General features: G+C 45.2%; 1 protein-coding gene across 4 annotated transcripts in view; it reads right to left on the bottom strand.

The window, feature by feature from the left end:
* BRAF (B-Raf proto-oncogene, serine/threonine kinase) overlaps window positions 1-25,917 on the bottom strand; it is a 155,379-nt gene extending 129,462 nt beyond the window's left edge. For all 4 annotated transcript variants that reach the window (XM_038752156.1, XM_038752158.1, XM_038752159.1 and 1 more), the window contains exon 1: window positions 25,771-25,917. In XM_038752156.1, the coding sequence (XP_038608084.1) occupies window positions 25,771-25,917 (147 nt within the window). The remainder of the gene's footprint in view (window positions 1-25,770) is intronic.
* Between the last annotated feature and the right edge of the window lie 466 nt (window positions 25,918-26,383).

Genomic DNA, 26,383 nt, shown 5'->3' with positions numbered 1-26,383 from the left:
TGAATGAATGAGTAGTCAAGTAAACGCCATGGATCGACTGATTGATTCTCCTCTCCCACTGCAACCCAGCTTCCACTCTTGTTTGTGATTTGATTCGAGACCACGGTGTCCCACTTTGACAAATCTCCGCCACAGGCAGATCCTCAAGGAGGCTAAGACCTCCAGACTTACACGCAGCACAGGCTTGGGAGTCAGAGGCCTTGGGTTCTAATCCCGACTCTGCCACTTACCAGCTGTGTGACTCTGGGCAAGTCACTTCACTTCTCTGTGCCTCAGTTACCTCATCTGTAACTCCTGTACCACACCTGTAAAATGGGAATTAAGACTGTGAGCCCCCCGCCCCTCGCCCTACCTCCTTCCCCTCCCCACAGCACCTGCATATATGTTTGTACAGATTTATTACTCTATTTTACTTGTAGATATTTACTATTCTATTTATTTTATTTTGTTAATATGTGTTGTTTTGTTGTCTGTCTCCCGCTTCTAGACTGTGAGCCCGCTATTGGGTAGGGACCGTCTCTAGATGTTACCAACTTGTACTTCCCAAAGAGAAGCAGCGTGGCTCAGTGGAAAGAGCCCAGGCTTTGGAGTCAGAGGTCATGGGTTCGAATCCCGGCTCTGCCACATGTCTGCTGTGTGACCTTGGGCAAGTCACTTCACTTCTCTGAGCCTCAGTGACCTCATCTGTAAAATGGGGATGAAGACTGTGAGCCCCACGTGGGACAACCTGATCACCCTGTATCCCCGCCAGCGCTTAGAACAGTGCTCTGCACATAGTAAGCGCTTAACAAATGCCATCATTATTAGCAGTAGTAGTAGTACAGTGCTCTGCACACAGTAAGCGCTCAATAAATACGACTGACTGAATGAATGAATCAATGTAGGATGACCTGATTACCTTGTTCCTACCCCAGCGCTTAGAACAGTGCTTGGCGCATAGTCAGAGCTTAAAACCAACATCGTCACGATTATTATGTTTAAAAATTTTCAAACGCTGAACATCTCAATTCCAATCAATCAATCAGTCGTATTTATTGAGCGCTTACTGTGTGCAGAGCACCGGACTAAGCGCTTGGGAAGTACAAATTGGCAACAGTCCCTACCCAACAGTGAGCTCCCAGTCTAAAAGGGGGAGACAGAGAACAAAACCAAACATACTAACAAAATACAATAAATAGAATAAATAAAATAAATAGAGTAATGAATATGTACAAACATATATACATATATATCTCATTCCAGGGAGTGAGAGAGAGATTTTCCTCCTTTGGCTAGATAAGTCTCACCTTTCTCCCAAAATACCAGGTCCACAGTTCCTCAGCTGTTCCTAGCGCTTAAAACACTGCTTCGCACATAGGAAGCGCTTAACAAATGCCATTATTATTATTATTATTACTATTATTAGTAGAACAGAGTGCTTGAAACCATATAGAAGCCCGAGGGGTTTTGCCTCCCCACACTGCCAGCAATATGGACACCTCGGGCCTCCTTCGGGAGCCAACATTCCAACATTCCAGTAGCAACGCTAGAATTTGGGAGAAAAGAGGAACCCAAACCCGCCCATGGAAAAATACGAGAATTCACTTCCCGATCCAAGCACTGACAGGAAGGGAAAAGGCAAAGAATCTCTTAAAAAACATTTTACTGGAGCATTTCACAGCGCACAGATTACATCCAGGAAAGGCTGGGGAGGGGGGGGGGGGGGCTATTGTGAGGCCTGAGGGAAAAAAATGCAAATATGTGTAAAACTCATCTTATTGGGTTTTACTGGCCAAATTCAGGGTAGTTTTGCCAACCGGAAACACTGGCTTGAAATCTTAATTTGCCCTAGGTCGCTGGAATTGCTTCTACTTTGATTTCTCCTGAGTTGAGGGCAGACGTTGTGCTGGAGTTGGACTGGGTTTAGCTTCCAGCGCTCAGAACAGTGCTTTGCACGTAGTAAGCGCTTAATAAATGCCATTATTACCTGTAATAATGAGCGCTTACTGTGTGTCTATTACCTGTATATATGTATATATGTTTGTACATATTTATTACTCTATTTATTTTACTTGTACATATCTATTCTATTTATTTTATTTTGTTAGTATGTTTGGTTTTGTTCTCTGTCTCCCCCTTTTAGACTGTGAGCCCACTGTTGGGTAGGGACTGTCTCTATATGTTGCCAACTTGTACTTCCCAAGCGCTTAGTACAGTGCTCTGCACACAGTAAGCGCTCAATAAATACGATTGATTGGTTGATTATTATTATTCAGTGCAAGCCCTCCCCGCTGCTGCAGGGTGGTCTGAGCAGCCAGAGAGGCCGTTGATGATGGCATTTATTAAGCACTTACTATGTGCAAAGCACTGTTCTAAGCGCTGGGGTAGATACAAAGTAATCAAGTTGCCCCACGTGGGGCTCACGGTCTTAACCCCCATTTTACAGATGAGGGAACTGAGGCCCAGAGAAGTGAAATGACTTGCCCAAAGTCACCCAGCTGATAATTGGCGGAGCCGGGATTTGAACCCATGACCTCTGACTCCAAAGCCCGGGCTCTTTCCACTGAGCCACCCGCTGCTTCTCTTCTTACCTTTGGGGCCTGAGCAATGCTCGCCCCAGAGAGCAAGGGGTGGGAGGAAGTGCTCATTCATTCCCCAGGGCCCACCGGGGTGGGGAAAGAGCCCCTCTCAACAACTCCCAGGTGTATTCTCACCATCCAGCGCTTAGAACAGTGCTTGGCACACAGTAAGCGCCTAACGAATACCATCATTATCATTAGCAGTTTCATCTCTGAACCCAAAGACAACTCCATCATGCCCCTAGTACATGCCCTTAGTACAGTGCTCTGCACACAGTAAGTGCTCAATAAATACGATTGAATGAATGAATGATACCTCAAGTGCTTAGTACAGTGCTCTGCACACAGTAAGCGCTCAATAAATACGATTGAATGAATGAATGTCCAAATAAATAGTGAAGCCCTCGCCTATATAGTCAGGGGGCCCCTAGATCCATCTGAAAACCCCTGACCCATTTCTGGAGCGCCCTAACACCAACCCTGAAGTTACTTTTCCTGCCATTCTCGGTGTGGCCTAGTGTTTGGGAGTCGGGAGACCTGGGTTCTAATCTCAGTTCCCTCGCCTTACCAGCTTGGGACCTTGGGCAAGTCACTTAACTTCTCTGTGCCCCAGTTTCCACCTCTGAAAACGTTCTCGCTTCCCCGTAGACTGTGAGCCCCATGAAGCACAGGGGCTGTATCTGACCTGACTGATTGATATAATAATAATAATAATAATGGCATTTATTAAGCGCTTACTATGTGCAAAGCACTGTTCTAAGCGCTGGGGAGCTTACAGTGTGATCAGGTTGTCCCACAGGGGGCTCACAGTCTTAATCCTCATTTTACAGGTGAGGTAACAGGCACAAGGAAGTTAAGTCCAGCGCCTAGAACAGTGCTTTGCACATAGTAAACGCTTAACAAATCCCATCATTATTATTAAGTTGGCTTGCCCAAAGTCACACAGCTGACAATTGGCAGAGTCGGGATTTCAACCCATGAACTCTGACTCCAAAGCCCGGGCTCTTTCCACTGAGCCACACCACTTCTGAGCCACACTGCTTCTATCTATCCCAGTTTACCAAATAATAATAATAATGGCATTTATTAAGCGCTTACTATGTGCAAAGCACTATTCTAAGCGCTGGGGAGGTTACAAGGTGATCAGGTTGTCCCACCAGGGGCTCACAGTCTTAATCCCCATTTTCCAGATGAGGGAACTGAGGCGCAGAGAAGTGAAGTGACTTGCCCCAAGTCACACAGCTGACAAGTGGCGGAGCCGGGATTTGAATCCATGACCTCTGACTCCAAAGCCCCTGTTCTTTCCACTGAGCCACGCCACTACTATTAGTATTGCTTTCCCATTGAGAGGAAATATTTTTCATATTCATAGGGTAAAGGACAGGGTGGGGAGGAGACTGCAGCCCTTGGGGGATGGGGGGATTTGACAGAAGTCATCATCATCATCAATCGTATTTATTGAGCGCTTACTATGTGCAGAGCACAGTACTAAGCGCTTGGGAAGTACAAATTGGCAACATATAGAGACAGTCCCTACCCAACAGTGGGCTCACAGTCTAAAAAGTCAGGACGTAGTCTGGGTTTCCCCAAAATCTGGCGGGACCATCCAGCGGAAAACTGTAATCTTGGCCCCCTCCACCCCATCCAACCGCTCGGGCAGGGGCAAACAGGCGCCCCTGGCCCTTCCAACAGGAGCCCAGAGCGGTACATTCATTCAATTATATTTATTGAGCGCTTACTGTGTGCAGAGCACTGTACTAAGCGCTTGGGAAGTACAGGCTGGCAACATATAGAGACGGTCCCTACCCAACAGTGGGCTCACAGTCTAGAAGGGGGAGACAGAGAACAAAACGTATTAACAAAATAAAATAAATAGAATATGTACAAGTAAAATAAATAAATATTCATTCATTCAATCGTATTTACTGAGCGCTTACTGTGTGCAGAGCACTGTACTAAGCGTTTGGGAAGTACAAGTTGGCAACATATACAGTAATAAATACGTACAAAGATATATACATATATACAGGTGCTGTGGGGAAGGGAAGGAGGTAAGGTGGGGGGATGGAGTGGGGGGGAAGGAGGGGGCTCAGTATGGGAAGACCTCCTGGAGGAGGTGAGCTCTCAGTAGGGCCTTGAAGGGAGGAAGAGAGCTAGCTTACATGCAAAACCCCATCATAAAATGAACGGAGGACTGCTAGCAGAGGACTGGGGGCCTGGCAACCCATCCGCACACCGAGTTTCCTGTCTCCCACCCTTCTGGATGGCACGAAACCAAACAAGGGAGCAGCACAGGTTAGTGAGAAGAGGTGGGCCTAGGAGGTCAGGAGGACCTGAGTTTAAATTCTGGCTTACCTGCTTACCAGGCACGCCGCTTAGCTCCCCGGTGCCTCAGTTTCCTCATCTGTAAAATGAGATTCAATACCTGTTCTCCCTCCTACTAAGACTGTGAGTCCCGGCCTGGCCTGGTCATCTTGAATCTACTCCAGTGCTTAGCACATAGTACAGGCTTCAGAATTATTATTAGTAGTAATATTACCTGTTTTCCCTCCTCGTTAGTCCTAGAGCCCCACGTGGGACAGGGACTGTCCAAACCTGATTATCTTGCATTTACCCTAGTGCTTGGTACGGCGCTTGGTAGATAGTAGAGCTTAAATGCCGTAATATCATCATCATGATGCTCATCATCCGATCAGGAGATGCGGGAGAAACTACACCACACGCGGAGCCAAGCAAGCTCCGGCGTTCGAGGACTGCTGAAGACGGGAGGATGGAGGGGCCGGAGCGAGTGGCTGGCAGAGAGGGAAGAAAAATGAGGAGCGGCCAGGAAAACAGAAAAGGGGAGCAAATGAGACGGGCATCACACACAGCCCGGACAGATGCAGAGTCCGGCTATTTCTGCTTATACTTTCTGAAGGCAACAGCCGAAAGGCGGAGGCTGGGAACATTCGGAATGTCATCAAGTGTGGAATGTTAGCTCCTGGAACCGGTTGGCTCCTAAGCTTTTTGTGTTTTTCCGGGCTCACAATCCAATGCCGTTAGAGGTATGCAGGCAGGCAGGAGCCAGGCTATGCAGAAGCAGTGTGGTTTAGCGGAAAGAGCCTGGGAGTGAGAGGAGCTGGGTTCTAATTCCGACTCTGCCACATGTCGGCTGGGTGACCTTGGGCTTGGCTTCTCTGGGCCTCAGTTTCCTCAACTGTAAAATGGGAATTAAATCCCACTCCCTCAGATTTTGAGCCCCATGTGGGATTCAAACAGACTAACTTTTACCTATCCCAGTGCTCACAACAGTGATTGGTACGTAATAAGTGCTTAACCAGTGTCATAATTATCATTATTATGCAGACTCCCAACTTTGGGGTCTTTGGGCCACAATTTAGACCACCAGGCCTCATATAATAATAATAATAATGGCATTTTTTAAGCACTTACTATGTGCAAAGCACTGTTCTAAGCGCTGGGGAGGTTACAAGGTGATCAGGTTATGCCACGGGGGGCTCACAGTCTTAACCCCCATTTTACAGATCCACCACTCAACTGGTTAACCGGAATACTCCATTTCTGGAGCAAAATCCAAGCAGAGCCAAACCAACATAATGAGCCCAGTGCTCTACAATGGCACCGAACCCCATCTCCCCTTACTCCTCCCACCCCGCTAGCCCTGAAAGACAAAGCACTACCTCAGCAAAAAATGAGGGAGCTTGGGTGAAGTATGTCTTAAGGGATGAAGAGAAAATTGAGAAAATCTTTCAAGGGGGTTATGAGAAGTGATGCTAATAAATGTTCTGCAAATTCTTAAAGGAGCTTTCTAGGACTTTTAAGAATGAAATTTTGCACTTGCTCTTGAGGAGCTTGCCATCGAAAGGGTGGCCGTTTCAAAAACCATTTCTAGATCTCTTCAGGCATCTCCTCGACCCCCGGGACACTCGGCATATACAGTTCGCTCCAACGATAGGGATGAAGACTTACGTTTCTCAGGAAAGAAGCTGAATCAGGAACAGTAGGGCCTCGCGATGGCCATTTTTACATAACTTTAAAACAAAGTTTTTCAAGACTTCCTAAAGGAAAACCTTTAATCCTGTCAACTAACCCAGAAAATCTCTATCACGAAAATCTCCTTCAACATCTCTCCATCAATGTACAGTTGAGCTGACTCCCCTGATCAGTTAATTTCCACTAAAAATTTTCCTGCCTTCCTCAGACTGCAGCCCACTGGATCAATACTGTTATGCGGAGCTGGGAACATATTTTTGGTAATAAACAGTCAATACTCAACATGGAAAGTTCAAATTCAATCTTTCAAAGGCAATTAAATCTGAGTCGGTACTGGCAGATGAGCTCTAGAAATGAGCTCAAGTTAAGACAGAAAATGGCAACTGACAAGCTTTCAAGAGAGCACTTTCTGAAGACAACAGTTTCAACTGTCAAACGCCACGTTCAAACCACGCCAATGTGGAATACCAACATGTTTCCATTTTTTTTTTTAGTCACTGGTAACGGCCTTACGACCTTATCTTTTAACTGTCAATGCATCCCAATACATTAGCAAATACATTTACAAGGTCGGTAACTGCTGGGTGCCGGGAAAAAATTATACAGTGTCTAGATAATGAAAGGGTGTAAACTTACCTCCATATAGCGTGTGCTACAGGAATTATCCATGACAAATTAATCTGTGAACAAGAACGCTCAGAAGACTGCTTCTCTGCCCACTTAACCAAGAACCTTAATCATTGTGTTTTCAATTGCCCCTGGCACACACATACACATGACATCACTGAATGCTCCAACTTTCACCAATTTTAAAATCTGAAACGGTCCCAAGTTTGGCAATGAGCGTATTTCTGAAGGGCCCACGTTCACCTAATGCTACTTTTTCATCCCAGCAGTTATCATTTTAAGGCCCAAACACGTACTGCACGAATTTAAGCTTGGCAAGAAAACATTCCAGGGGGGAAAATGTCTTTTGGAAACTCTAGGCCACCTGAAAACCCACAGTCCTGGCACGATTCTCGTGTGCCCTCAGGGGCCCGGGCACCTTCTCTGGCTCCCAGAGACGGGCAGGGGAAAGGGGCTTGGGTGTCACGCCGGAGAGGTTCACAAACCAACTGTTGTCGGCAACTACAACCCTCCGCGCACACACACGATATTGCAACTTTGGCTTGGAAAGCTATGAAACGTCAGACGGAAGAGAGGGGAAATCCAGAACTGTACATCTATTATCCAAACTCTTCAAGGGCATGGATCTGCACGACAAGCACTCAAATAATGCCCACCAAGATGGGACTTCTTCACTCCAGAGACGCTACAGACCGCCAACCTATAAAAGACAAGGCGCACAAATCTAAGGGGTCTTCATGCCTCAAAAACCCGAAGAAAGGTTCTAAAATGAAACTCGCCTAAAAGTTAAACTGTCCACCTTCCTGCTAGATATACCGCCTTCAAGTTCTTTTTTTCCTTTAAGGACTTCTCTGGAAAACCATAGCATTTGAATAAAAGTACCGAGCACTCAGAGGTAAGATTGTACAACACACATTTCCCAGTACTCATTTTCGTCGAAGCAACGGTACTAAGACTGTTTCGTCTACGAAACGGTAGAGATTCGGCACGATGATTAGCAGTGTGGCCCAACGGAAAGAGCGAGGGCCCGAGAGTCATTCATTCAATCGTATTTATTGAGCGCTTACTGTGTGCGGAGCACTGTACTAAGCGCTTGGGAAGTACAAGTTGGCAACATATAGAGATGGTCCCTACCCAACAGCGGGCTCACAGTCTAGTCGGGGGACCTGGGTTCTAATCCTGGCTCCGCCATTTGTCGGCTCTGTGACCGTGGGCAACTCACATTTCTCTATACCTCAGTTACCCCATCTGTAAAATGGGGATTAAAAGCCTCCTCCTTCTTCCCCCCTCCTCCCCCTCTCCATCCCTCCCCGCCTTACCTCCTTCCCTTCCCCACAGCACCTGTATATATGTATATATTTTTGTACATATTTATTACTCTATTTATTTTACTAGTACATATCTATTCTATTTATTTTATTAATATGTTTGGTTTTGTTCTCTGTCTCCCCCTTCTAGACTGTGGGGTAGGGACCGTCTCTATATGTTGCCAACTTGTACTTCCCAAGTGCTTAGTCCAGTGCTCTGCACACAGTAAGCGCTCAATAAATACGACTGATTGATTGATTGACTGTTTCCAACCTGTTTAGCTTGCATCTATCCTGGGGCTTAAAACAGCACATACAAAGAGCTTAGCAAACACCATTTAAAAAAATTAAAATTAAAAACAGTCTTGTGGGACTGGTCTGGGCCCACGCACCGCTTCTCTAATACACCACAACTTTCCCAGCACTGTTGTCAGCCCTGAGCGGCAACAGTATCACAAGGACGAAACTGCTGCAAACTTTGCAAGTTTCGTTCTCTGCCCTTGAAGGGCTTCTAGAATATGTGATGCTAATTAGCTTCAAACCAGTTTACATGCAGCGGGAGGACATCCCTGGGGGTGAAACCAGACAATGTGAAACCGACTAGGCATCCATTTCATTCCGCAGGCATAATAATCTTGGTGTGAGGGAGGAGTGGGAACAAAAAGAAAACAAAACAACAACAACAAACCCAGGAGCCTAGGTGGTGACCAAAAAAAAAAAAAAAAAGAAAATTAAAAAAAATCTCAGGGGCAAAAGGGAGAGAAAAATAAATAAGATAATTGCTTAATTTTAGGGTGGAGGCTGTATTCAAAGTTTCTTCTGGCTACCAAGCTAATTAACAGATAGCAAATTAGTTTCTCCCCCTCGTCCCCCTCTCCATCACCCCCTTCTTACCTCCTTCCATTCCCCACAGCACCTGTATAATAATAATAATAATGATAGCATTTATTAAGCGCTTACTATGTGCAAAGCACTGTTCTAAGCGCTGGGGAGGTTACAAGGTGATCAGGTTGTCCCACGGGGGGCTCACAGTCTTAATCCCCATTTTACAGATGAGGTAACTGAGGCCCAGAGAAGTTAAGTGACTTGCCCAAAGTCACACAGCTGGCTATTGGCATATATGTTTGCACATATTTATTACTCTATTTATTTATTTATTTTATTTGTACATACCTATTCTATTTATTTTATTTTGTTCGTACGTTTGGTTTTGTTCTCTGCCTCCCCCTTTTAGACTGTGAGCCCACTGTTGGGTAGGGACTGTATATGTTGCCAATTTGTACTTCCCAAGCGCTTAGTACAGTGCTCTGCACATAGTAAGCGCTCAATAAATACGATTGATGATGATAGTTTGGTAGCCAAAAGAAATTTAGGAAAATTTGAAAAATGTAAAGCCATCCCTAAATAATTGTGGGGGAGGAGGGGATGCCTTCAAAATGCACTTAATCCCCACTCAGCCACTAAATTATATACAATTTCGTAACTACGACAGGACTGTCTATTTTAAGGCTCTGGAACGCAACAAACTATTCCAAATGCTGATTTAGCAAAAGCACCACAGGTGAGTGTTAGTTGTCATGGAATACCATTTGACTTTAGGAGCAAGTGATAATCTTTGCTAAAACCTTGTGAGTAGTGAGAAGCAGTGGGGCCCGTGGGGAAAAAGAGCTTGGGAGTCAGAGGCCATGGGTTCTAATCCCGACTCGGCCACTTCTTATCAGCTGTGTGACTCTGGGCAAGTCACTTCACTTCTCTGGGCCTCAGTCACCTCATCCGCAAAATGGGATGAAGACTGTGAACCCCACGTGGGACAACCTGATCACCTTGTATCTACCCCAGCGCTTAGAACAGTGCTTGGCGCATAGTAAGCGCTTAACAAATACCATCATCATCACTTGCCTGCTGCGTGACTTTGGGCAAGTCACTTCTCTGTACCTCAGTTTCTTCATCTGTCAAATGGGGATTCCCTCCCGCCTAAAATGTGAGCCCCATTTGGGACAGGGACTGTGTCCAATGTAATTATCTCCCCCAGCACTTGTAACTGTGATTGGCACATGTTAAACGCTTAACAAAAACCATTACTATTATTATCTTTACTACTATTACATACTGAAAGAGAGATGTTCAATCTTCAGGGAACAGTAACGTGCTTTGCACACAGTAGATGCTCAATAGAGCTCCCCGCGGGACAACTTGATCACCTTGTATCCTCCCCAGCGCTTAGAACAGTGCTTTGCACATAGTAAGCACTTAAATGCCATCATTAACAGTGTTCTGTACATAGTAAGCCCTTAATAAATGCCACCATTATTATTATTATTATACTACCGATCATACAAGATTCAACAATTTCAACTGACAAACATGATCCAGAGGCAGCCAGACCCCAAAACACAATCAGGTGATAAATAGAGTTAAATTCAAAATGGCAAGCATAAAAGATATTTGTGTAGGTGACCACCCCACCAATGTTGGAAAAGCAAACTGATTTCACTGAGAGATTTTAACATGGTCTTTTTGAATTCTGTTGTTGTACTAAATTCTTTCTATTTCACTCTCTAGAAAAATGTTTAAATAATCGCCTGCAGCGTGTTTAAATAAAACACCACCAAAATCCAAGCATAGTAGCTGTTTCAAAGTGAAAACCTTAACTACGACATTGCTTATCGACACATAACCTTTTCTTTCCCTGCACACGATTAGAAAAATAACAGTTCACCATAACGGGCAGAAGAAACAATTGCTCAAATGGGAAAAAACAAACCTCATGGTTCACTTCAGTATCCACTTTATGGAGAATCAAATACAATATCACATTCAGCGACATTAAAATTTTTTTTGGTTGGGGAAAATGACTAACCTACTGCATAACTAAATTTAAATAGGGCATGAATCTGCAGACTTTAACATTTATGCCACAACAAAAATATTTCTACAACAGTCAACCCTTACACTCAAACTCTACAGTCCCGCACGCAGATACTATAAAAAGACTACATTCTCCTTAGGGAATAAAACTCTCTAGTTATATTTGCATATAACGGCTTTGGGGAGGAAAATGTATCCAACTTTTAAGAAGGTGAAAATGAACTTGATCTTTTAAACCTACCTTCTAAACCTCTCAGATATCCACTGCCATTACTCAGTCACAAACCCTTTTCCATTTTTTAGAAAAATCAATCATATCTATGGAGTGCTTATTGTGTGCAAAGCACTGTACTAAGCACTTGGGAGAGTACACTGTTAACAGAGTTGGTTGGTTCCCGGCCAACAGCAAAACCGGTCTTCTCACATTCATCATTTGTGAAGGGTTTAATGGGAACAATCTTGGAAAGACAAATAATCAGGGGTTTTAAGATTCACCACTCATTATTCCTAAATATGCCCATTCTTTCCCTCTTCCGCATAGTCTTAAAACGAAGCCACGGATTGGAGAATTAAATAAAACTAAACGTTCCTGTCCCTGATAGAACAGTTGAACAAACTTGCGCGGTACTAGACTTGCGAAAAGATACAGTCAGCAGATGCAGCCCTTTGTATTTAACCATCACGAACAATTAAAAACAATTATTCTAAAAATAAATTTCCGTATCGACAAACAGAACAAAGCTGTTTATAAACTAAGAAGGAATGTGGAGGTGCGGGGAAGACAAGAGAAGGCCTCTCGGCAGACATCAGGGGCAGGAAACAGGGAAAGAACGGGAATTGGAGAGGAGAGACGGCGGAGGATGAGTTGGAAAATTGGAAGATAGGGAAAGAGCGGGAATTGGAGAGGAGAGAGGGCGGAGGGTGAGTTGGAAAATTGGAAGATGGGGGTAAGGAAGCTAAGGTTGAGGGAAAAGAACGGGAAATTGAGTCGGGAAGGGATGGATGCTAGTTGATTAGCGGCAGGTGGTCGCTCTGGCCATTAAAGAATGAGGGGATAACAGTACGCAAAAGGGGAAATGGGCCAAAATACGAGAAGGGATATGAAGAAACCTGTGAGAGTTGGAGGGAGGAGAGAAAGCAGAGACTGGGGTGATAAAATCAGAAGCTGAAGACAACAACCACATCAGAAAAAGTTGCACTAGAAAAGGTGATGGAGCCGGGCATCGCAGACAGAGCTCGGGGAAGGAGAAGCTGGAAACGATCCCACTGAAAACTTGCAGGAGGTGGGGGAAAGGGTCCCGGAAAGAGCGTGTCAACAGCTTAATAATTCCTATCGATCACGGTCTACGGCCCTGTTATTTGGGGTGGGGGATGATAAATAACAGGGAATCGAGTAATCGATGCACCTGAAGTAATTTGGAAGGCGATGGGAAGGGCTGCGCTGTTGGGAGGGAAGGGAAACGATAGAGTACAACGCAGTAAGCGTTCAATAAATACGACTGAATAAATGAATGACTACAGAGGATGGAGAGGGCATCAGGGGGAGAAGGGAAGGTTGGTGGAGAGAAAGGTGGAAGGGATTGGGCTGCAATAATAATAATAATGATGATGGCATTTATTAAGCGCTTACTATGCGCAAAGCACTGTTCTAAGCGCTGGAGAGGTTACAAAGTGATCAGGTTGTCCCACGTGGGGCTCACAGTCTTCACCCCATTTAACAGATGAGGGAACTGAGGCACAGAGAAGTGAAGTGACTTGCCCAAAGTCACACAGCTGACAATTGGCGGAGCCGGGATTTGAACCCATGACCTCTGACTCCACTGAGCCATGCTGCTTCGCTGTAGTAGACGGACAAGTGGAAGGGAGTGAAAAGCACAGGGACAATAATAATGATAATAATGATGGCATTTGTTAAGCGCTTACTATGTGCAAAGCACTGTTCTAAGCGCTGGGGAGGATGCAAGGTCATGTGGTTGTCAATCAATCAATCAATCGTATTTATTGAGTGCTTACTGTGTGCAGAGCACTGTACTAAGCGCTTGGGAAGTACAAGTTGGCAACATCTACAGACGGTCCCTACCCAACAGTGGGCTCACAGTCTAGAAGGGGGAGACAGAGAACAACGTGGTTGTCCCACGTGGGCTCACAGTCTTACTCCCCATTTTACAGATGAGGTAACTGAGGCGCAGAGAAGTGAAGTGACATGCCCAAAGTCACACAGCTGACAGTTGGCGGAGCCGGGATTTGAACCCATCACCTCAGGGATAGAAAGGGGGCCCGAAGGCTTGGGGAAGAAGAGCTTAGGGGGGCTTAGCGGAGGGGGCTCCTGACACGGTTGGCAGCAGGGGGGAGACGGCTGAAGGAGGCAAGTGGGGAAACTGAGGGCACAGGTATTTACCAATAATTCTATTTATTCTGATGGTATAGACGCCTGTTTACTTGTTTCGTTTTGTTGTCTGTCTTCCTCTTCTAGACTGTGAGTCCGTCGTTGGGTAGGGCCCGTTTCTATGTTGCCGATTTGTACTTCCCAAGCGCTTAGTACAGTGCCCTGCGCACAGTAATTGCTCAATAAATACGATGGAATGAATTAATGGGCTGGTCTGGTTCAAGACGACGGGGTTACCCACAGTTCGCAGCCATGGCGGAACAATAATAATAGCAATAATAATAATAATAATGATGGTATTTGTTAAGCACTTACTATTCATTCACCCAATCGTATTTATTGAGCGCTTACTGTGTGCAGAACACTGTACTAAGCGCTTGGGAAGAACAAATCGGCAACATATAGAGACAATCCTGACCCAACAATGGGCTCACAGTCTAGAAGGGGGAGACAGACACAAAACGAAGCAAGTAGAAAGGTGTTAATACCGTCAAAATAAATAGAATTATAGCTAAATACACATCATTAATAGAGTAATAAATATGTACAAATATACCCAAGTGCTGCGGGGAGGGGAAGGGGATAGGGCAGAGGGAGGGAGGACGATGGGGAGGAGGAGGAAAAGGGGGGGCTCAGCCTGGGAAGGCCTCCTGGAGGAGGTGCCCTCTCAGTAATAATAATAATGATGGTGTTTGTTAAGCGCTTACTATGTGCCAAGCACTGGGGTAGATACAAGGTAATGAGGTTGTCCCACGTGGGGCTCACAGACTTAATCCCCATTTTACAGATGAGGTACTCATTCATTCTAGGCTGTGAGCCCGTTGTCGGGTAGGGACCGTCTCTATATGTGGCCGACTTGGACTTCCCAAGCGCTTAGTCCAGTGCTCGGGACACAGTAAGCGCTCAATAAGTACGATTGAATGCACTGTATTTATTGAGCGCTTACTGTGTGCACAGCACTGGACTAAGCGCTTGGGAAGTACGAATCGGCAACATAATAGTAGCGCCTTGAAGGGAGAAAGGGAGGTAGTTACTATGTGCACATAGGTAGTAGTTGGGGCCAGGCACTGTTCATTCATTCAGTCGCATTTATGGAGCGCTTCCCGTGTGCGGAGCGCTGCTATAAGCGCTGCAGCGGTGTTGGAGGGGATGCAATGGGGGGTGAGGAAGAAGAGAAGCAGCATGGCTTAGTGGAAACAGCCCGGGCTTGGGAGCCAGAGGTCATCAATCAATCAATCAATCAATCGTATTTATTGAGCGCTTACTGTGTGCAGAGCACTGTACTAAGCGCTTGGGAAGTACAAGTTGGCAACATCTAGAGACGGTCCCTACCCAACAGCGGGCTCACAGTCTAAGAGGGGGAGAAAGAGAACAAAACCAAACTTACTAACAAAATAAAATAGAATAGATATGTACACGTAAAATAAATAGAATAATAACTCTGTACAAACATATGTACATATATACAGGTGCTATGGGGAAGGGAAGGAGGTAAGATGGGGGGGAAGGAGAGGGGAACGAGGGGGAGAGGAAGGGAGGGGCTCAGTGTGGGAAGGCCTCCTGGAGGAGGTGAGCTCTCAGCAGGGCCTTGAAGGGAGGAAGAGAGCTAGCTTGGCGGTCATGGGTTCTAATCCCGCCTCCGCCATTTGTCAGCTGGGTGACTTTGGACAAGTCACTTCACTTCTCTGGGCCTCAGTTCCCTCTTCTGGAAAACAGGGATGAAGACTGTGAGCCCCCCGTGGGACAACCTCATCACCTTGTATCCCCCCAGTACTTAGAACGGTGCTTGGCACATAGTAAGCGCTTAACAAATGCCATCGTTATTATTACTTCACTTCTCTGGGCCTCAGTTCCCTCATCTGGAAAACGGGGATGAAGACTGCGAGCCCCTCGTGGGACAACTTGATCACCCTGTATCCTCCCCAGCGCTTAGAACAGTGCTTGGCACATAGTAAGCGCTTAACAAGTGCCACCATTATCACCTGTCTCCATGTTTTGTTTTTTTGTCTGTCTCCCCCTTCTAGACTGTGAGCCCGATGTTGGGTAGGGACCGTCTCTCTGTGTTGCTGACTTGGACTTCCCAAGCGCTTAGGACAGTGCTCTGCGCACAGGAAGCGTTCAATAAATACGATGGAAGGAACGAATGAATGAATGAAGTGCTCAATGAATACGATATGCTGGGTAGGGACCGTCTCTACCTGTTCCCGACTTGTCCTTCCCAAGCGCTTAGTACAGTGCTCTGCACACAGGAAGCGCTCAATAAGTACGATGGAATGAATGAATGAAGTAAACGCTCAATAAATATGATGGAATAAATCAGTGAATGAAGTAAGTGCTCAATAAATACGATATGCTGGGTAGGGACCGTCTCTGTTGCCGACTTGTCCTTCCCAACCGCTTAGTCCAGTGCTCTGCCCACAGGAAGCACTCAATAAATACGATGGAATGAATGAATGCTGAAGTAAGCGCTCAGTAAATACGATGGAATGAATGAATGATTGAATGAATGAAGCGTTCAATAAATACGACATGCTGGGTAGGGACCGTCTCTGTTGCTGACTTGGACTTCCCCGGTGCTTAGTCCAGTGCTCTGCCCACAGGAAGCGCTCAATAAGTACGATGGAATAAATGAGTGAACGAAGCAAGCACTCAATAAATATGATGGGATGAAGGAATGAATGAAGTAAGCACTCAATAAGTATGATGGAATGAATGAAGTAAGCGCTCAGTAAATACGAGGGAATGAATGAATGAAGCAGGAGCTCAATAAATACGATGGAATGAATGACTGAATGAGACAAGTACTCAATAAATACGATGGAATGAGTGAATGAGGTAAGCGCTCAATAAATATGATGGAATGAATGAATGAAGTAATCGCTCAATAAATACGATGGAATGAACGACTGAAGCGCTCAATAAATACGACATGCTAGGTAGGGACCGTCTCTGTTGCCGACTTCAAGTGCTTAGGACAGTGCTCTGCCCACAGAAAGCACTCAATAAATACAATGGAATGAATGAAGCGCTCGGTAAATACGGTGGAATGAAAGAATGAATGAAGTAGGCGCTCAGTAAATACGAGGGAATGAATGAATGAATGAAGCAAGAGCTAAATAAATACGATGGAATGAGTGAATGAATGAAATAAGCGTTCAATAAATATGATGGAATGAATGACTGAATGAAATAAGCGCTCAATAAATACGACATGCTGGGTAGGGACCGTCTCTGTTGCCGACTTCAAGCGCCTAAGACAGTGCTCTGCCCACAGGAAGCGCTCAATAAATATGATAGAATGACTGAATGAAGTAAGCGCTCAGTAAATACAATGGAATGAATGACTGAATGAAGTAAGTGCTCAATAAATACGATGGAATGAATGAAGTAAGCACTCAATAAATACGATAGAATGAATGAATGAGTAAAGGAATGAATGAATGAATGAGTGAAGCGCTCAATAAACACGATATGCTGGGTAGGGGCCATCTCTGTTGCCGACTTGCACTTCCCAAGCGCTTAGTCCAGTGTTCTGCCCACAGGAAGCGCTCAACAAATACGATGGAATGACTGACTGAATGAAGCAAGCGTTCAATAAATACGATGGAATGAAGGAATGAATGAAGTAAGTACTCAGTAAATACGATGGAAGGAATGAATGACTGTATGAAGCGCTCAATACGATGGACTGAATGAATGAATGAAGTGCTCAATAAATACGCTAGGATGGATGACTGACTGAAGTAAGTGCTCAATAAATACGACATCCTGGGTAGTGACCGTCTCTGTGGCCGACTTCAAGTGCTTAGGACAGTGCTCTGCCCACAGGAAGCGCTCACTAAATACGATGGAATGAATGAATGACGGAAGGAAGCACTCAGTAAGTACGATGGGATGAATGGACCGACTGACTGACTGAAGGAAGCGCTCAATAAATACGATGGAATGAATGACTGAATGAAGTAATCGCTCAATAAATACGACATGCTGGGTAGGGACCGTCTCTGTGACCGACTGCAAGCGCTTAGGACAGTGCTCTGCCCACAGGAAGAGCTCACTAAATACGATGGAATGAATGAATGACTGAAGTAAGCGCTCAATAAATACGATGGAATGAATGACTGAATGAAGTAAACGCTCAATAAATACGACATGCCGGGTAGGGGCCGTCTCTGTGGCCGACTTCAAGTGCTTAGGACAGTGCTCTGCCCACAGGAAGCGCTCACTAAATATGATGGAATGAATGAATGAAGGAAGGAAGCGCTCAGTAAATACGATGGGATGACTGACTGACTGAAGGAAGCGCTCAAGAAATACAGTGGAATGAGTGAATGACTGAGTAAGCACTCAAGAAATACGACAGAATGAATGAATGACTGAAGTAAGCGCTCAAGAAATACGATAGAATGAATGAATGACTGAAGTAAGCGCTCAAGAAATACGATGGAATGAATGAATGACTGAAGTAAGCGCTCAATAAATACGACATGCCGGGTAGGGACCGTCTCTGTGGCCAACTTCAGGCACTTAGTCCAGTGCTCTGCCCACAGGAAGCGCTCACTAAGTACGATGGAATGAACGAATGAATGAAGGAAGCGCTCAGTAAATACGATGGGATGAATGACCGAATGACTGACTGAAGGAAGCGCTCAGTAAATAGGCTGGGATGGATGACTGACTGACTGAATGAATGACTGAAGTAAGCGCTCAATAAATATGACGTGCTGGGTAGGGACTGTCTCTGTGGCCGACTTCAAGCGCTTAGTCCAGGGCTCTGCCCACAGGAAGCGCTCAATAAATACAATGGAATGAAGGAAGTGCTCAGTAAATATGATGGGATGAATAACTAGTCACTGACTGACTGAAGTGCTCAATAAATATGATGGAATGAATGAATGACTGAAGCGCTCAATAAATATGATGGGATGAATGAATGACTGAAATAAGCGCTCAATATATATGACGGGATGGATGAATGACTGAAGTAAGCGCTCAACAAATACGACGGGATGGATGACTGACTGAAGTAAGCGCTCAATAAATACGACGGATGAATGAGTGACTGAAGTAAGCACTCAATAAATAGGACAGGATGAATGAATGACTGAAGTAAGCACTCAATAAATACAATGGGATGAATGAATGACTGAAGTAAGCGCTCTATAAATACGACGGGATGAATGAATGACTGAAGGAAGCGCTCAATAAATACGACGGAATGAATGAATAACTGAAGTAAGCGCTCAATAAATATGACGGGATGAATCAGTGACTGAAGCGCTCAATAAATACGACGGGATGAATGAGTGAGTGAAGTAAGTGCTCAATAAATATGACGGAATGAATGACAGAAGTAAGCGCTCAATAAATACGATGGGATGAATGAATGACTAAAGTAAGCTCTCAATAAATACGACAGGATGAATGAGTGACTGAAGTAAGCGCTCAATAAATAGGACGGGATGAATGAGTGACTGAAGCGCTCAATAAATACGACGGGATGAATGAGTGAGTGAAGTAAGTGCTCAATAAATATGACGGAATGAATGACAGAAGTAAGCGCTCAATAAATAGGACGGGATGAATGAATGACTAAAGTAAGCGCTCAATAAATACGACGGGATGAATGAGTGACTGAAGTAAGCGCTCAATAAATAGGACGGGATGAATGAATGACTGAAGTAAGCGCTCAACAAATACGACGGGATGAATGAATGACTGAAGCGCTTAATAAATACGACGGGATGAATGACTGAATGAAGTAAGCGCTCAATAAATATGACGGGATGGATGACTGAAGTAAGCGCTCAATAAATACGATGGGATGAATGAGTGACTGAAGTAAGTGCTCAATAAATACGACGGGATAAATGACTGAAGTAAGCGCTCAATAAATATGATGGAATGAATGACTGAATGAAGTAAGCGCTCAATAAATACGACGGGATGGATGACTGACTGACTGAAGTAAGCGCTCAATAAATATGACGGGATAATGAGTGACTGAAGTAAGCGCTCAATAAGACGGGATGAATGAATGACTGAAGCAAGCGCTCACTAAATACAACGGGATGAATGAATGACTGAAGCGCTCAAGAAATACGATGGACTGAATGACTGAGGTAAGGGCTCAGTAAATACGACGGAATGAATGAGTGACTGAAGTAGGCGCTCAATAAATACGACGGGATGAATGAGTAACTGAAGTAAGTGCTCAATAAATACGACGGGATGAATGAGTGACTGAAGTGCTCAATAAATACGACGGGATGAATGAGTGACTGAAGTAAGCGCTCAATAAATATGATGGAATGAATGACTGAATGAAGTAAGTGCTCAATAAATACGACAGGATGGATGACTGACTGACTGAACTAAGCGCTCAGTAATTACGACGGGATGAATGAATGACAAGCAGGTGCTCACTAAATACGACGGGACGAATGAATGACTGAAGTAGGCGCTCAATAAACACGACGGGATGAATGAATGACTGAAGTAAGCGCTCAATAAATACGACGGGATGAATGAATGACTGAAGTAAGCGCTCACTAAATACGACGGGATGAATGAATGACTGAAGTAAGCGCTCAATAAATACGACGGGATGGATGAATGAATGACTGGCTGAAGTAGGCGCTCAATAAATACGACGGGATGGATGAATGACTGAAGCCAGTGCTCAATAAATACGACGGGATGAGTGACTGAAGTAAGCGCGATGGAGTGAATGAATGACTGAAGTAAGCGTTCAATAAATACGACGGGCTAGATGAACGACTGAAGTAAGCGCTCAATAAATACGACGGGATGGATGAATGACTGAAGCAAGCGCTCAATAAATACGATGGGATGACTGACTGAAGTAAGCGCGATGGAATGAATGAATGACTAAAGTAAGCGCTCAATAAATACGACGGGACGAATGAATGACTGAAGCAAGCGGTCACTAAATACGATGGGACGAATGAATGACTGAGGCAAGCACTCACTAAATACGACGGAATGAATTGAATGACTGAAGCAAGCGCTCAATAAATACGACGGGATGAGTGACTGAAGTAAGCGCGATGGAATGAATGAATGACTGAAGTGCTCAATAAGTACGACGGGATGAATGAATGACTGAAGCAAGCGCTCAATAAATACGACGGGATGGATGAATGACTGAAGTAAGCGCTCAATAAATAGGACGGGATGAATGAATGACTGAAGTAAGCGCTCAATAAATACGACGGGATGAGTGACTGAAGTAAGCGCGATGGAATGAATGACTGAAGTAAGCGCTCAATAAATACCACGGGATGGATGAATGACTGAAGCAAGCGCTCAATAAATACGACGGGACGAATTAGTGACTGAAGTAAGCGCGATGGAATGAATGAATGACTGAAGTAAGCGCTCAATAAATACGACGGGATGAATGAATGACTGAAGCGCTCACTAAATACGACGGGACGAATGAATGACTGAAACAAGCGCTCAATAAATACGACGGGATGAATGAATGGCTGAAGTAGGCGCTCAATAAACACGACGGGACGAATGAATGACTGAAGTAAGCGCTCACTAAATACGACGGGACGAATGAATGACTGAAGTAAGCGCTCAATAAATACGACGGGACGAATGAATGACTGAAGTAAGCGCTCAATAAACACGACGGGACGAATGAATGACTGAAGTAAGCGCTCAATAAATACGACGGGATAGATGAATGACTGAAGTGCTCAATAAATGCGATGGGATGGATGAATGACTGAAGTAAGCGCTCACTAAATACGACGGGATGGATGAATGACTGAAGTAAGCGCTCACTAAATACGACGGGATGAATGAATGACTGAAGTAAGCGCTCAATAAATAGGACGGGATGAATGAATGACTGAAGTAAGCGCTCAATAAATACGACGGGATGAATGAGTAACTGAAGTAAGCGCTCAATAAATACGATGGAGTGAATGACTGAGGTAAGGGTTCACTAAATACGACGGGACGGATGAGTGACTGAATGAAGCAAGCGTTCAATAAATACGACGGAATGAATGAATGAATGACTGAAGTAAGGGCTCAGTAATTACGACGGGATGAATGAATGACAAGCAGGCGCTCACTAAATACGACGGGACGAATGACTGACTGAAGTAAGCCCTCACTAAATATGACGGGATGAATGAATGACTCAAGTAGGCGCTCAATAAATACGACGGGACGAATGCATGACTGAAGTAAGCGCTCAATAAATACGACGGAATGAATGAATGAATGACTGAAGTAAGGGCTCAGTAATTACGACGGGATGAATGAATGACAAGCAGGCGCTCACTAAATACGACGGGACGAATGACTGACTGAAGTGCTCAATAAATACGATGGGATGGATGAATGACTGAAGTAGGCGCTCAATAAATACGACGGGACGAATGCATGACTGAAGTAAGCGCTCAATAAATACGACGGAATGAATGAATGAATGACTGAAGTAAGGGCTCAGTAATTACGACGGGATGAATGAATGACAAGCAGGCGCTCACTAAATATGACGGGACGAATGACTGACTGAAGTGCTCAATAAATACGACGGGATGGATGAATGACTGAAGTAGGTGCTCAATAAATACGACGGGACGAATGCATGACTGAAGTAAGCGCTCAATAAATACGACGGAATGAATGAATGAATGAATGAAGGGCTCAGTAATTACGACGGGATGAATGAATGACAAGCAGGCGCTCACTAAATACGACGGGACGAATGACTGACTGAAGTGCTCAATAAATACGACGGAATGAATGAATGACTGAAGTAGGCGCTCAATAAATACGACGGGACGAATGCATGACTGAAGTAAGCGCTCAATAAATACGACGGAATGAATGAATGAATGACTGAAGTAAGCGCTCAGTAATTACGACGGGATGAATGAATGACAAGCAGGCGCTCACTAAATACGACGGGACGAATGACTGACTGAAGTGCTCAATAAATACGACGGGATGGATGAATGACTGAAGTAGGCGCTCAATAAATACGACGGGACGAATGCATGACTGAAGTAGGCGCTCAATAAATACGACGGGATGGATGAATGAATGACTGAAGTAAGGGCTCAGTAATTACGACGGGACGAATGAATGACAAGCAGGCGCTCACTAAATACGACGGGACGAATGACTGACTGAAGTGCTCAATAAATACGACGGAATGAATGAATGACTGAAGTAGGCGCTCAATAAATACGACGGGACGAATGCATGACTGAAGTAAGCGCTCAATAAATACGACGGAATGAATGAATGAATGACTGAAGTAAGGGCTCAGTAATTATGACGGGACGAATGAATGACAAGCAGGCGCTCACTAAATACGACGGGACGAATGACTGACTGAAGTGCTCAATAAATACGACGGGATGGATGAATGACTGAAGTAGGCGCTCAATAAATACGACGGGACGAATGCATGACTGAAGTAGGCGCTCAATAAATACGACGGAATGAATGAATGAATGACTGAAGTAAGAGCTCAGTAATTATGATGGGACGAATGAATGACAAGCAGGCGCTCACTAAATACGACGGGACGAATGGCTGACTGAAGTAAGCGCTCACTAAATACGACGGGATGAATGAATGACTGAAGTAGGCGCTCAATAAATACGACGGGACGAATGCATGACTGAAGTAGGCGCTCAATAAATACGACGGAATGAATGAATGAATGACTGAAGTAAGGGCTCAGTAATTACGACGGGATGAATGAATGACAAGCAGGCGCTCACTAAATACGACGGGACGAATGACTGACTGAAGTAGGCCCTCACTAAATACGACGGGATGAATGAATGACTGAAGTAGGCGCTCAATAAATACGACGGGACGGATGAGTGACTGACTGAAGCAAGCGCTCAATAAATACGACGGAATGAATGAATGAATGACTGAAGTAAGGGCTCAGTAATTACGACGGGATGAATGAATGACAAGCAGGCGCTCACTAAATATGACGGGACGAATGACTGACTGAAGTGCTCAATAAATATGACGGAATGAATGAATGACTGAAGTAGGCGCTCAATAAATACGACGGGACGAATGCATGACTGAAGTAAGTGCTCAATAAATACGACGGAATGAATGAATGAATGACTGAAGTAAGGGCTCAGTAATTATGACGGGACGAATGAATGACAAGCAGGCGCTCACTAAATACGACGGGACGAATGACTGACTGAAGTGCTCAATAAATACGACGGGATGGATGAATGACTGAAGTAGGCGCTCAATAAATACGACGGGACGAATGCATGACTGAAGTAGGCGCTCAATAAATACGACGGAATGAATGAATGACTGACTGAAGTAAGCGCTCAGTAATTACGACGGGACGAATGAATGACAAGCAGGCGCTCACTAAATACGACGGGACGAATGACTGACTGAAGTGCTCAATAAATACGACGGAATGAATGAATGACTGAAGTAGGCGCTCAATAAATACGACGGGACGAATGCATGACTGAAGTAAGCGCTCAATAAATACGACGGAATGAATGAATGAATGACTGAAGTAAGGGCTCAGTAATTATGACGGGACGAATGAATGACAAGCAGGCGCTCACTAAATACGACGGGACGAATGACTGACTGAAGTGCTCAATAAATACGACGGGATGGATGAATGACTGAAGTAGGCGCTCAATAAATACGACGGGACGAATGCATGACTGAAGTAGGCGCTCAATAAATACGACGGAATGAATGAATGAATGACTGAAGTAAGAGCTCAGTAATTATGATGGGACGAATGAATGACAAGCAGGCGCTCACTAAATACGACGGGACGAATGGCTGACTGAAGTAAGCGCTCACTAAATACGACGGGATGAATGAATGACTGAAGTAGGCGCTCAATAAATACGACGGGACGAATGCATGACTGAAGTAGGCGCTCAATAAATACGACGGAATGAATGAATGAATGACTGAAGTAAGGGCTCAGTAATTACGACGGGATGAATGAATGACAAGCAGGCGCTCACTAAATACGACGGGACGAATGACTGACTGAAGTAGGCCCTCACTAAATACGACGGGATGAATGAATGACTGAAGTAGGCGCTCAATAAATACGACGGGACGGATGAGTGACTGACTGAAGCAAGCGCTCAATAAATACGACGGAATGAATGAATGAATGACTGAAGTAAGGGCTCAGTAATTACGACGGGATGAATGAATGACAAGCAGGCGCTCACTAAATACGACGGGACGAATGACTGACTGAAGTGCTCAATAAATACGACGGGATGGATGAATGACTGAAGTAGGCGCTCAATAAATACGACGGGACGAATGCATGACTGAAGTAGGCGCTCAATAAATACGACGGGATGAATGAATGACAAGCAGGCGCTCACTAAATACGACGGGACGAATGACTGACTGAAGTAAGCCCTCACTAAATACGACGGGATGGATGAATGACTGAAGTAGGCGCTCAATAAATACGACGGGACGAATGCATGACTGAAGTAGGCGCTCAATAAATACGACGGAATGAATGAATGACTGACTGAAGTAAGCGCTCAGTAATTACGACGGGATGAATGAATGACAAGCAGGCGCTCACTAAATACGACGGGACGAATGGCTGACTGAAGTAAGCGCTCACTAAATACGACGGGATGAATGAATGACTGAAGTAGGCGCTCAATAAATACGACGGGATGAATGAATGACTGAAGTAGGCGCTCAATAAATACGCCAGGGCGGGTAGGGGCCGTCGCTGCGGCCGACTTCAGGCGCTTAGGACGGGGCCCTGCCCCCAGGAAGCGCTCGCTCAGTCCGATGGGATGAATGAATGGAGGGCTGAGGAAACACGGTGGGCTGACTGAATGACTGAATGACTGAAGGAGGCGTTCAATAAATAGGCAGGGCCGACTGACTGACTGACTGACGCGGGGGGGTTCCCGGCCTGTCGGCGCGGCCTTCCCTCGGGTGAGGTGAGGGAGACGGGGCGCCCACTCACCTCCTCAGGGATGGCCGGCTCTGCCGAGGAGGAGGAGGACGCCGACGAGGCCACTGCGGCGGCCTCGGCCTCCATGTCTCCGTTGAAGAGCGCGGCGCCCTGCTCTCCCGCTCCTCCTCCTCCTCCTCCGCCGCTCAGCGCCGCCATCTTGGCTCCGAGCGCTGCACAGACGGCGCCACCGCGGCGGCCGGGAGGGGGCGGTGGCACGCCCGTGACGTCACCCCGCCCGCCGCGTGACGTCACCCCCGGGAATCGCCCTGACGTCACGGACGGCGCCCCCACCCGCCGCCGCCGGAATTGCAGCCGACCCTCTTCATTCAATCAATCAATCAATCGATCGATCAATCGTATTTATTGAGCGCTTACTACGTGCGGAGCACTGGACTGAGCGCTTGGGAAGTACACATAGAGACGGTCCCTACCCAACAGGGGGCTCACAGTCTAAAAGGGGGAGGCAGAGAACAGAACCGAACGTATCAACAAAATAAAATAAATAGGATAGAAATGTACAAGTAAAATAAATACATAAATAAATAAATAGAGTAATAAATATGTACAACCATATATACATAAGGAGGACCCTCTTCATTCAATCAATCAATCAATCAATCGA

The sequence above is a fragment of the Tachyglossus aculeatus genome, chromosome 10, assembly GCF_015852505.1.
Source record: "Tachyglossus aculeatus isolate mTacAcu1 chromosome 10, mTacAcu1.pri, whole genome shotgun sequence".
Taxonomy (NCBI): domain Eukaryota; kingdom Metazoa; phylum Chordata; class Mammalia; order Monotremata; family Tachyglossidae; genus Tachyglossus; species Tachyglossus aculeatus.
This window is presented reverse-complemented; position numbering and strand designations above follow the sequence as displayed.